At 40.7% G+C, this 12,776-nt stretch overlaps 1 protein-coding gene across 5 annotated transcripts in view; it reads right to left on the minus strand.

The window, feature by feature from the left end:
* The window catches only part of NCOR1 (nuclear receptor corepressor 1), a 58,185-nt gene that overhangs the window by 8,104 nt on the left and 37,305 nt on the right, over nt 1-12,776 (minus strand). For all 5 annotated transcript variants that reach the window (XM_082068735.1, XM_082068734.1, XM_082068733.1 and 2 more), the window contains 18 exons: nt 10,997-11,170; nt 10,024-10,184; nt 9,512-9,632; nt 9,308-9,409; nt 8,714-8,811; nt 8,124-8,292; nt 7,470-7,610; nt 6,106-6,189; nt 5,542-5,798; nt 4,813-5,173; nt 4,073-4,297; nt 3,668-3,877; nt 3,336-3,485; nt 2,624-2,797; nt 2,052-2,217; nt 1,285-1,781; nt 712-840; nt 9-166 (listed from right to left, as the gene is read on the minus strand). In XM_082068735.1, coding sequence (XP_081924861.1) covers nt 9-166; nt 712-840; nt 1,285-1,781; nt 2,052-2,217; nt 2,624-2,797; nt 3,336-3,485; nt 3,668-3,877; nt 4,073-4,297; nt 4,813-5,173; nt 5,542-5,798; nt 6,106-6,189; nt 7,470-7,610; nt 8,124-8,292; nt 8,714-8,811; nt 9,308-9,409; nt 9,512-9,632; nt 10,024-10,184; nt 10,997-11,170 — 3,377 coding nt within the window. The remainder of the gene's footprint in view (nt 1-8; nt 167-711; nt 841-1,284; nt 1,782-2,051; nt 2,218-2,623; nt 2,798-3,335; nt 3,486-3,667; nt 3,878-4,072; nt 4,298-4,812; nt 5,174-5,541; nt 5,799-6,105; nt 6,190-7,469; nt 7,611-8,123; nt 8,293-8,713; nt 8,812-9,307; nt 9,410-9,511; nt 9,633-10,023; nt 10,185-10,996; nt 11,171-12,776) is intronic.

The following is a 12,776-nucleotide window of genomic DNA, read 5'->3' on the forward strand; positions in this document are numbered from 1 at the left end:
AAACCTACACAGATGTGATCAGCAAGGGTGATGAGTCGGTGGGTCCTGGGCACGTGTGCCATCCCTTCTGCTTGGGAAGAGGGAGGTGGAGGTTGTTGGGGTGAAGGGGGTTCCTGTTGCGTCCTGTAGCGGTGAATCGGCCCCTCATATTGCCTGTTTGGGTCATCTAGTTGAAGAAGAAAAGGTCAGTCTGTTAAGATGGTATTACTGAGGCTTCAAGGTTTCAAAGTTCTGTGCTTACAAATTTAAAAGATGACATGTTTCTGCATTAGATTTTAGGTATCCTGTGTGATAAGCACCTTTTCCCCCTTCATACATAGGCCCTACTATTTAGAATAGATATATAAAGCTTCATTCCACAATGCAGGTGAATTTCAGCTGTTCTGTAATAGTTTGAGTTTTACTAATAGGTAAAAAGAAATCGTGGGCAACGACATCAATATGCATTAATTTTAAAGAATATATTGAAAATAAATCTATTATTCAATCAGCTGCACTGTAATGTAGAGGAGCTCTGTTTAATGCCAAGTGTCAGTTCCAATACATTTGCTCTAGATTTCCACAGATCATTGCAACAACATACTTCCAACAAAAGTTTGTGAGAAGTTAAGAATGTGTCACTTAAGGACCCCCAAGATATTTTGAGTTCATGGAGCTGGTAAATATAAGCAAGATAATTGTGAGAATACTTGCACCTGCAGATAAACTTACTCTCTGCCTGGCTTGGTTTAGGTGTCTCTTGTTGATAGGCCTGTAGCTTTTCTTGAGCAGGTACAGGTGAATTTGCAGGGCTAATCACCTCAATGGCATCTCCAGGAGCTTCATATCGGTGGGAGGATACTGAATGTCAAGCAAAAGTTGTGGAATAAGGTGTAAATAAAACATAAAATTTTTGTTGCCCATACATAGCAACACTATTGCTTCCATTAAAATCACAGCGGTGAAATGAAAGCCAAAACACTGTCTTTTTCTAATGATAACCAAATACTTCCACAAAACAGTGTTCTAACATAAACCGATTAACTTTAGGTTTCCTGACTTCTGACAAGGTTAGTTGTCTTATCCCGCATTTCATGTTGTAGTATGGAATCTAAACAAAGCAAAATAACACTGATTTTGCAAGAATCTTGAGTCACTATATGCAAAAACTGTATTTGTCTGTGAAGTGTTTCTACTGTGCTGAGCTGAATATTTTATCATTAAACACTAGAATAATTTTGCATGTTATTTCCCTAAAAGGCTACAACAGACAGCAAAGAAGTAGATAGTTACTAAGATACGTACAACTACTGGAAGAATCTGAACTTTGAGAGCCCCTATCTCGTGCATCCTTGTCTGAAGCAATCTGTCGAGTGATGATCACATCTATGAAGTTAGCAGCAGTAATTGTGGTCTTTCCTCGAGTTCTCAGCTCTTCCTCGTACCTGGATTTAGGAGGAGGTCCTTTCTCTTTACCAGCCTCTGAATAGACTACCGATGAAGACTGTCCCTGGGACTTGCCACCAGAAAAATTTGCAGATGTATAGGGGCACTGCACAGGCCTCTTTTCTACCTCCAGTGTCTTCTGTTCAATCTGCTGCTGTTCAGTAACCACAGCTGACCGGCGTCCCATATTCTCTTCTATCCTGGTTCCTTCGTGCTTGCTCTCTTTTGCTTTGGCAACTTCCATCTGAGGAGCAGAGGCTGCAGCATCTACGAGTGCTGCAAGGGCATCAGCAGCAGTATTGTAACGGGAAGCTGGCAACCCTTGAGTAATAGAGGGAGCTCCAGGGGTGAGCTGCCTGTTGGCAAACAGGGAATATTCTGAATTATATCACATGAAAAAATGAACTAGACCCATATCATGCGTACAACAAAACAAAGCTTTTGTGACAGTAATTTCTATCCAAACTGGACTGCTGAAAATGCGTTGGATCATTTCTGATAAATCCAAGAGCAACCACATAGTGGTATATTCTCATCTTGTAGTATTTTCCTCAGGCTAAATACACCTTTTAATAAGCTCAAATATTAGAACAGGTATCTCTGCAACAATAATTTGTAAAACATACATGATACGTAGCTGAGCAGCAGGATCCAAAGGTGTGATTACACTTGTTCCATTGGTTCCTTGAAAAATACTAGGCCTTTGCTGCAGTATGTTTTCCTGGCTTCTAACTGAAGGGGACGGGGACCGAACATATCCGTGACTGCCAGGTCTGCCGGGCTGCTCGGTACCTGCAGAACACAGAGCAGAGGGGAAAAAACCAAAAATATATATAGATCACTCTCACAACAATGCAGAACTATGTATCCATGCTGTCTCCACTGCTCTAGATGTGACTGTATGTATTACAGGTTTATATAGTGGCATTCTGTTTACAACGCTCTAAACAACAGGAAAGTTGTGCTAGTGATAACTGGGGTCACACCATTCCCTGGGTACGTCACAGCTATGAGAGAAAGATCAAGAAGTCTGGTACTTGCAGAAGTTGCAATTATGACCACAACTGCTAGGTAACAGGAACCTGCTGTAAGTGCAGACTAAAGCCAAACTGTGTGATGTGTTGCTAACAGTGGCTATAGAAAATGAGCAGTTACAGTCTATGGGACAACTGATCCAAATGCAGCAATGTGCACTCACCTGGTCGAAGATAAAGTTCAGCAGGGACTGAAGCTATTCTCTCCCTCTCTCGTTCCCGTTCTCTTTCCCGCTCTCGCTCACGTTCCCGCTCCCTTTCCCGTTCTTTCTCCCTCTCCCTTTCCCGTTCCCTTTCAGCATTTGCAGCTGCAGAAGCTGCCAGGTGTGTAGGGTGTCCTAGAAGGTCCACAAGATAAAATGGAGCAGCAAAAAGAGACAGTCAAGCACAATTTGTTACATACACTTGCCAGTATATTCTGCTATCCACTTACAGCAAAATTTCCCAAATACATTTTCATTCCATTCAAGACTACCCACTTACCCAGGAACACAAAAACTTAACATTCAGTGACAGTGGAAGGCTCACTGGCTTTTTACTAAAGTGGTTTCTATACACTTAGAAACTAGACAGCTTATAGACCCAAACTCCACCCTTCAACACATGTAATATGAGGTTAGTGAACTCATAATCAAGGGACTATAAAGACCTGACCAAATGAGGCAAATTCTGAATTTGTCAGCGCTCTTTCAGCTGTTAATGTAACTCTAAAGAATATCATTAAGAAAACATTTGCTATCCAAGTGAGAAGTGCATGCAAAAAGCATCACCTGAGAAAACATCAAAACATTACATTAATGAAAGCTAAATAAAGATGGCCAATTATCTCAGCATGTCAGAGGATTAGAGACATCACCAAATCCTAAGAGCTCGTACCTGGTGACAGAGAAGCAGGATTGTAAGGCCTGGGAGGGAACGTCAGCTGGGTACCAGGAATATAGGTGATTCTCTCCATGGGCGGTGTGCTTGTACCTCCAGGATGAGGCACTAAGATAGTGGGAGCCATGTTGTTCAGGTCAATAATTCCTGTCAGGAGATGACACACATAAGAATGGCCATTCAAGGACAAACCGATGGTCCACATGTATGGATGCATCCATCTGTATGTACACATGTATTTACAAGCAGCAACAAAACAAACCAATCAACCAAGCCACACCGTGCATCCAAAACACACCTTCAAGAACATCAGAAAGACACAGGCGTACCTCTTGCTCCTGCATACGGGAGAGCTAATGTTTGCTCTCTAGGAGATAATCCTCTCGTTACATCAGGACGTAAATTGACTTGCATCTGCTGTGAGGTAATGTAGTCATTTAGGATTGTCTGCCGTGTGTTCTCCATTGCGTAAAGCTGATACTGACTGGGGTAGCCTGGGGTGGGTGAGAGCTGCCTTTGGAACAGGTAAGCAGCAGCAGCTGAGGGTGAGGGAGGGAAAAAGCAGATTCAGGAATCAGTAAAGGTGCTATCAAACAAAAGTTTCAGATAGTTATACAAGCTTCAGTGAGAAGTGCTATCACTTCTCTCTAGCCAGTGTCAAATCTTATCTTTTTTGTGTATCAAAGCATCAAATATTTTTAAAACTAAAACCAACCCAACACAAATATATTTACCAGGATCTAGAGCCCTGTGAAATGGCATAGCAGGATCTAAATGAGGAGGGAGGTGACTCCTATAGACTTCAGGAGTTGCTCCTCTGTGGTGAGGGTCAAAAGGACTGTGAGTCACTACGGGATCAACCCCCGGGACTGGAGATTTTGCTGGCACGCTCTCCCTCTGTGTTGGAGTAAGTGTGTTTTTCCTTTCATGGTTCGCTGGCTTCCCAGAAGATATTCCACCTAAAACCAATGAAAAACCCAAATTAATAAAATGCACATTTTTTCAACAGAAAATTCAGCTGTAAGTATAAACTGGCTCCCAAGGAACATTCTAGAGGAACCTGCAATCTGATACAATAAATCACAGACAATATTTTATATCACAAACTATTTCCAGTGAAAAATCTAAATCCTAAAACCAAGATTGCTTACACTTCACCATATTACCTTCCTTATCTAGATACCTCTATAGTTCACTAATAGCTGCTGCCCTTAAAACACTACCCTTGTAGGTAACACTCTGAACCTGATTCATAATCAAACGCACATTGACATTGAATTGCCTTCCCACCTCCACATTACAATGCAACAGATTTTCATTTTCTTATTCCAATTAACATCTTACAGCCTTCTAAAATTCCTTCTAGTCACCCTCCAAACCAAGAGAAGACATAAGAATAAAATAAAGTAGAATGGGTTACAGAGAGCAGTTTGAATTATTGAAACTTGTCTTACTCTGGATAGCAATAACGTACCCTCACTAACTCTATTCATCATGGGTGAACTCCTGGACATTGGACTCTGATAGTTCACAGGTGTCCTCCGAGCATTGGTATCATCATAAATCCCAGGGCTCAGCTGTGATTTAGGAGTTTCATGAAGAGTTGACCTGAGGACAGAGGGACCAGAGCTGACTACTGACGTGTGACGGGAACGTACTGCATCCCCGGTCTTCACATCTTCATATTTTCCTCGCTCCACCACCTTCACGTTTTCTGGCACCATTTCCAGCTGGGGCATTCCACGGGGTAGCTTGCTTGGTCCAGTGATTAAAGATTTTACATTGTGTTTGATGGCAGACTGGCCAGAATTGGTTTCATATTTTATGGGTGTGCCCTGAAAAGGAGAGAAAGACCAGGTAAGGTTATCCTGCCCATGCTTCACTCCTGCTAAAATAAACAATCAAACAACATTATCGCACTGCTGATATCATAGTTCATTGCTTCTACCACATCAGTGCAGAATATAACTGGATCTTAATGATCATTACTTGTCAGTTTTCTCATATTTACTTGCAATCGTGTTCCCTACAGGCAAATATCAGGATTTTTCTAATACACATAAAATATTTTTAAGCTTTACAAGTTGGCAGCTTTCTTAAAACAAAACAACTCCCCCCATTTGTCGTTATTCAAATATCCTGAATGGATTCATTACTGAGTCTCTGAGCAACTGTATGAGTCTAGAGCACCTTTTGTTTTTACCTGAGATATGGAGCCTTCGATGATTGGCCTGGTCGTCTGCACCATTTCAGGAGTCTTGCGACTCTCCTGGCTTAATAGGTCCTGTCGTGGAATTTCATGGATGGAACGACCCATTTCTTTTATAGTCGTGACTCCATCATATGGTTTCCCCTTAGTAATGGCTCCTTCAAATGTCCTTATGGGAGGGGACTCTCTCTTAATCTGTTTGGGGTATTTCAAGCCTTCTTCAAAACTTTCAGCTGTTGCTCTTGGTGTGCCTTTTATAGAAAGCAAGAGTCACATCACTGGTATTAATACGACTAAGTCTCTGTTTCCATAAGCAGAGTGCTAATTACCAAGTATCCATATTAAAAAGAGTCTATTTTCCAAAAGGAAAAAAAAATGCTCTGTTTACACACTAGCTTTTAGTACAAAAAGCTGCTGATTTATGCTCTGAAAACATGTTTAATAAAATAAGCTCCACCTTTAACACAGCTACCATTGTTAATAACAGTTTAAAGGTTCAAAAATCCAGATTTTTGGAGATGTCATTAATGCTTGCCTTTTAAACCTGCAATACTTTACCTTGCATTATAGAGCCAGACAACACTGTTCTCTCTTTTAGTTCAGCGTGTGGGCTACCCCTAGGCAGTGCACGGCATATTAAACCTAAAATTAAAACAAACATAATTTAAAGAATTAAACAAGTGTTCAAAAAACCCCCAAAACAACAAAACCCCTCCTCCTTTTTACATATATTACAGATATTATCTGTACCACAGTAGTGCCCAGAGGGTCCAGCATCAGTGTGCCAGTAATCGTATCAACATGTTAGAAACACCATCCTGCCCTCAACAAATATTTTTCAGTTCAAGTATTCATGCTATTACATAGTTGCAAGTTTTAACATATTTAGAAAACTCAAGGCATTTTTTATAATTAAGCTTAACTCTTATCCCACACTGCACTTCAGTTTCCTTACCCAGTACAGAAAAGCATTAATGATGGGAAATGGAACAAAAAGAAAAAAAAACACCCCAAAATATACCTCAGCATCCTCCAATTTAATCAAAGTTCATATTGAATCATCTGGGAAGAGCTGAATTTACTGTTCCTACAGTAGTAATCTAAATTAAGCCCCCAAAGAACTCATAATTCTCCACAGTTCGAGGATGGAAAATGTGTCTGAGTGACTGGATGCAGTGTAACAGCATCAGAGCAGTTTCCTATATACCACAAGAGCCTGAACATGAGCCAAATGCATCAGCAACTTAAAGGCAATGCTGCATTTCTATATACAGTCTAGAAACCTCTTATTCCTATTGTTCCATCTGATGAAAATGTACACAAAATGGCCTTCAAGGGCTACCCAAAGATGGGACAAAATGCACTTAAGGACTAATAGCCTGTAGTTTAGGCATATAATAGCCTGACTTGACCTTTGCAGGCTTAGTTTGATTACAGTTTATTAAATCAGAATAATACCAGGGATGCCCTTGGGCAGGATACGGCAGCTGTGCAAGTCTTCAGCTTGGCATAATGCAAGAGGTTTATTGCAGGGATGCAAAAGGTCACACCAACATGTTCCCAAGAGCGTGTGCCGTGGCCGAGAGCAGTATTTAACTAAGGGCTGTATCCACGAGTCCAGGCCAGTGGGATGCGGTGCCACGACCCGCTGAGACTGTGAACAGTGTCAGATCTACCGAGAGGAGTAAGAGCTACCTGAACTGTTACGGTAACATCAGCAAACCCAAAATGGGAAAACTAGTGTGTACTCCAGTCATACTCCCAGCGTGCTTTAATTGTCGTGGTTATTACATGGATTTGGTTAGCAGTGTAAGATTTAAATCTAATTTCTTAGTCTGCTCCATAAAATAACGCTAAATACTCTTTTATCCAAACCTTTTACATTGATATAACACTGAACACCTTGGAAGGAGCTGTTTTACCTTCCAGCGGTGCAGACACCGGAGACTCCCGCATGGACATTCCTTGCTTTATATTTCCTTCCATTGTATCATAGCTTCTCTTTAAACCAATTTCATGAGCAGTTCTTGGACTCCTTGTTCCTTCACGAACATTTTTAATAGCTGGCAAAATTTAAAACAGTGTGGTTAGGGAATGTGGATGGCAAGAGACACACATAAGTACTACATTTAATGAGAACACAGGTCATTAATACTTCAACAACACAACTTCAATATAACATTGTAACATTAAAACTCAACCTTAAAAAGATCTTTTATGGTTTGTTAGAAACATATTTGTTCAAACAGTTAGTCACTTATCAGTGTTTCAATTAAAGTTCATAGTTAAATGATACCTTAAAAAATTTTAATACAGATCATTTTGAACTTGGTTGTTTAACCTCTCAAATAAAAGTATTCCATGACAAATTGGAAATAAACGCCAGAAAAATGAAATAGTTTAACTATATTTTGCATACATAGTACAGAAGACTCCTCAGAACACAGGCACAAAAACACGTGCAGGTCAATACTTCTCCTAGATGGCACCTCAGTGCCTGGGGTCAGAACTATCCATTTGGGAGCAGAACTTGCTGCAGCCTTGACTTTAATTAGGTAGAATACATAAATACTCACTATCGTAAGATAAAATATGCCCACTTTTGCCTTCATAAATAACATGGCCTTTGGCTGAAGCTTCCTCTCGGCACTTTTCTGGGCTGCTGTCTTCTGTAGCCAGCCGGGTGATTGTTCCCTTCAACAACGCATCAGCTGCTATGCCGGACTGGGACAGAGCTGGCGTACCCTGTGTTTAAAATCAAATATAATTCAGAACATACGTATTTATTTATGAGAATAGGCAGCAGTGAAGGCAGGGAGGGGACAAAACAAAAACACACAAAAACCCAAATTACAACATTTTTTTAGATCTAGAAAACCAATCTGCGCAAGACTGGTTACGGTTAATACTTGAACTCAGGTGTTTTGCTATTTTCATGGAAATTGCTAACAAGCCGCCAGTTCGGTGTAGCAAAGGCTCTGGTGGTTTTATTTAAAAAGTTTAAAGACTCATATGCATGAAGACGAAAAAATGGTAATGCTGAATTTCTTTTTTTTGAGGCAGCACCTACTCTGTGATATCAATTCAGTTTTTCAGACATGCAAATACATTCATGGTGATAATTTAAATATGACTGCTACAGCCTTCTCAGTAAAGGGAAGAATACCTGAGTTATGGAGCCTCTCAAAGAAGGAATGGTCTCAACAGAAACTTTATTAGTTGGAGTTCCTCGTGTTATACTTCCCTCCTGTATTGTTGTGGTACCTGATTTGTAATTGATAAATAAGAGAATAAGAAAGAAAAGTAGCTACTCTACTTGAAATAATTAAAAGCTCTAGTTAGAACTGTTGGTTTACACTAAAATACAGGGACTATTTCAGTTTAACAACATGCATTTGAGGCAGTTAAATTATTTCCTCTTTTAAAAGTCTTTTACAGACTAGAAGTCTTTTCCAGCACGTGAAACCATTAATCTACGGTATTTGGCCTCTTCTTTTTTGATGTATTTGGATATTTCACATGTATTGCTCTGCTGTGCTCTAGAGAACAACTTAATTTTGAAACTGGCATGCCTTGAAACGAGTTTTTAAATGAAGCACGCAGACAAGAGGAGCTAGCTACAAATACACGTCTCAGACACAGGGAGCAGATTTATCACAATACTTAAATATAACACTTCAGCAGTTTGAGCTCTAGAAGTTAATTCTCTCTGATTCATCAGGCTCTGACAAAGTTTCTTAATTTGTATGCCTTTCTTTACCTCGAACCACACTTTCATGTTGTGCCCTGACGAGGAGTCCCTCAGGCTGGGAATTCTGACTTCTGGGAGAGAATTCTTCTTGTTTGATATAGGGCAGGGAAGCTACTCAGAAGAAAAAATACAAATAAAAAGGTTGTTTTTTTTTTCTTTAATTATGAATCATTAAATAGTCTATATAAGACATGTCAGCTTTTATTTTCTTACCAGATTTGGCTGACTCCTGCTGCCTTGGCAGCCCAAGAGAAATAGAACCCACTGATGGCTTTGCATTTTCTTGGGCATAGGAAGCTTGACTATGGGATGTTAAGTAAGTGCCAGGTGTTCCCTGAAACAACAAATAATATTATGTTAATTCTTGTTTCTGGAATGAAGATTCACATCTACGTTGAAAGCAGAACGCTAATACTGCTATGACCCTGTCTTAGAATGCTACAGTACAGCACTGCAAATATGACAGCGCAGAACACCAGGAGTGCAGCGTCACTGTTAGTCTGGAGTTCACCTCAGCTGGACATCCTCAGCCATGCTACTAAATGCCAATAAATGCACCATGTTCTATTTTCTGAGGCACCTGTAATTCCTGGATTTTCAGAGATGGCACGTACAGGTCTAAAGCGTTAATGCCGTGAACACATAACTGAGTACAAGGCGTTGAAAGTTGGTGAATGGACAAAAAAAATTATGTAAGCACAGACTTTCAAATAATAATCTCTTACTTGTGAGATTGAGCCTCCCATGATGAAGGAAGGTTTTTCTGACGGTACACTTGTCTTGGAGGATGGAATGAGTGGAGGTGGTGGTCTGGTGGGTCTGGTTGTTGGAAGGCGGACTCCCTCAGGTATGTTGGTTATTACTTGGTGAGGTGCTGGCTGGAGAACTTGGGGGAAAAATTGTACATTAAGCATTACAGTTTGTGGCAGTTCTATGAGTTGTTAAGAGACAAGAAGAACAGAAATAGCACAGTTCACCTGACAATTTCTGATGGGAATTGCCTCACAATACCCAAAAGCTCTGTAGCCGTGTTTACAGCTCGGAAATTCACTATGTCCCAGTGTACGTTATAAATAGAAACTGAATGCAGAACATTTAAATCTGCATCAAAGTTCAAAAAGAAATGGCAAAAGCTGCACTGCAGAATTGCAGACTCTGGAAACTACCTTTTGAAAATAGAAGCCCAGGGTACATTCAAGTTCTTTGTTGTTTACCTGTTTTTAAAGAAAGTCCTTATTTTTAAAACTGAATGCAACTGAGTCAAGTATAATCTAAGCTTCCCTGGTTTTGTCTTGTCTGGCTGAAGGGAAGAAGCCAGAGAGTCGTGGTCAATGGGGCACAGTCCAGTTGGAGGCCTGTATCCAGTGCAGTGCCTCAAGGGTCAGTACTGGGGCCTATATTATTCAATATATTCATCAATGATTTGGACGAGGGAATAGAGTGTAATATCAGCAAGTTTGCTGATGACACCAAGCTGGGAGGAGTGGCTGACACGCCAGAGGCTGTGCTGCCATCCAGAGACATTCTATGATTACACCCTGAAGGGAAAAGCAACAATCCAAGTTTTAGAATTAAGATTTTTTTTAGTTATTTCACTGCTTTATAAAACATTCAGGCTACAATATGAAGCAATTACAGTGTGAAAATAATGCCAAGGATACCAGCAGCTTTCTGTACGATCCATAACGAAGTCTTTACCTGGTGGGACACTATAGCGAGCTGCATTCATGTCAGGCTGGGGAGAGGCTTTATTGACTTCTCTTGGAGAGAGCCTGTACGGCGACGCTGACCTTGTTGCTGTGGTTTGCACTTGTGCTTCCTGCTCTATCGCTCGCTTGACCTCAGCGTAAGGCATGTAGGCCACTGGTTTTCCTGCAAAGGTTAAAGTCAGCAGAAAGAAAAGAACCCAGGATTAGAAATTGGAGTCAAAAGGTCCAGTTTACAGCACAATTTTAACAAATGCCCTACTCCAATGTCATATGTACTCATCAGGTACACCACACGGGCAGCGTTCTGACCTGTGCAGTACAAGATTTTTAACGGTCTGTGGGTTCTCTGCTGCACACAGCAGTTGGTGGACAAGCTTCATGTGCATGGTATATCCTGGGAAGCAGCTGTTGTAATGACCTGATGACATCTCAGTCCCTCCTTGTTTTCAGATTAAGATGTCCAGGCTTGTAGAACCCATTTCCATTATCCGTGTACCCCTCCCTCTCTGTCTGCCTCAATAACCACCTTGATTTTTGCTGGCAGAGGCTTCACCCCAGAACTTTCCCACACTTCATAATACCGCAATGCCGATGCCAAGAGTTATTCAGGTAGCATTTCAGTTAAATGGTACTTTCAAGCAACCTCAGACTTTCTACCTAAAGGAGCAGCTTCCAAAAACCACAGCCTTACCTTCTCCACCACAAATCTACAAGCTCCCTTCTCACTATTTTAACAGCAAAAAAAAAAAAATGGTTACGTGTCTCTCATTTTACTTAGGTAAAAGTAATTAAGGTGAAGCATTTTCATAATATAATTTAGAATTCTTATGCATATTATATATGTGGAGACAACAGAAACAATGCATGAGAACATAAAACCTAAAAATGCGTATTTATGCAACCATGATGATATCTTGTAACATTCAGCACATTAATCTCCCTGGGTTTACTTCCCTGCTACAATGTACAGTTTGTGGACCTATTATTTCTTTTCTAGTAAAGAAAGTTGAGGTAAAAGTTACACAGTACAGAACTGGGCCACCCACAGGATACACTTTTCTGCACAGGAAAAAAAAGCAGTCTTCTGCTAAGTTGTTTGCAATTTGCAAGCTGTTGATAGAATTAAAATTATTTCAGTTCAAGGAATGAAAATATAGACAATATAGATGAGTAGAAAGTATAATATGAATGCCTCATGAAAGCTAATAAATGCATCCATAGGCTCTTACGCAGCCATCTGGATTATGTAACATACACCATCCATCTGAATCACTTTTCTGTAACCAGCAATGGTTATTTATTAGATTATTTAGTCAAGCTGACAGGATCTGTGAGCAGTTCTAGCCTTGTTCTGGACTGAAGATCACGTTATGAGTCACATTCAGGAAACACAAATCCAGATCAGCATACAGTTCAAACCCTAACTCCGAGTATCCTCTCTCTATATAAAACCAACAAACCATCATAGTCCCAAGAGAAAGAACCTTTCACACTGTCCTTCTGCGGCCATACAGGCTGGAGCTTGACAGTTCTACCAAACTTTCGTGCCCTGCTCCCAGGCGCAATGTCCACTCCAGTGCAGTAAAACATTCCTTCAGTTGTGCTCATGCTCCTTCAGCAATTCTCTCCCATCTTCACCTTAAGCTTCTGGAAGGGGCTCCCCCAGAACACACGGTTACCTGAGGCCTCTCACCTGCACTCCTCATCTTTCTGCACCTCTCTCTGTAGGAACAACTCATCTGGGGATTTCACCCATGTGGAGCCAGTTA

The sequence above is a fragment of the Streptopelia decaocto genome (genome assembly GCF_964273445.1).
Source record: "Streptopelia decaocto genome assembly, chromosome: 18".
Classification (NCBI taxonomy): domain Eukaryota; kingdom Metazoa; phylum Chordata; class Aves; order Columbiformes; family Columbidae; genus Streptopelia; species Streptopelia decaocto.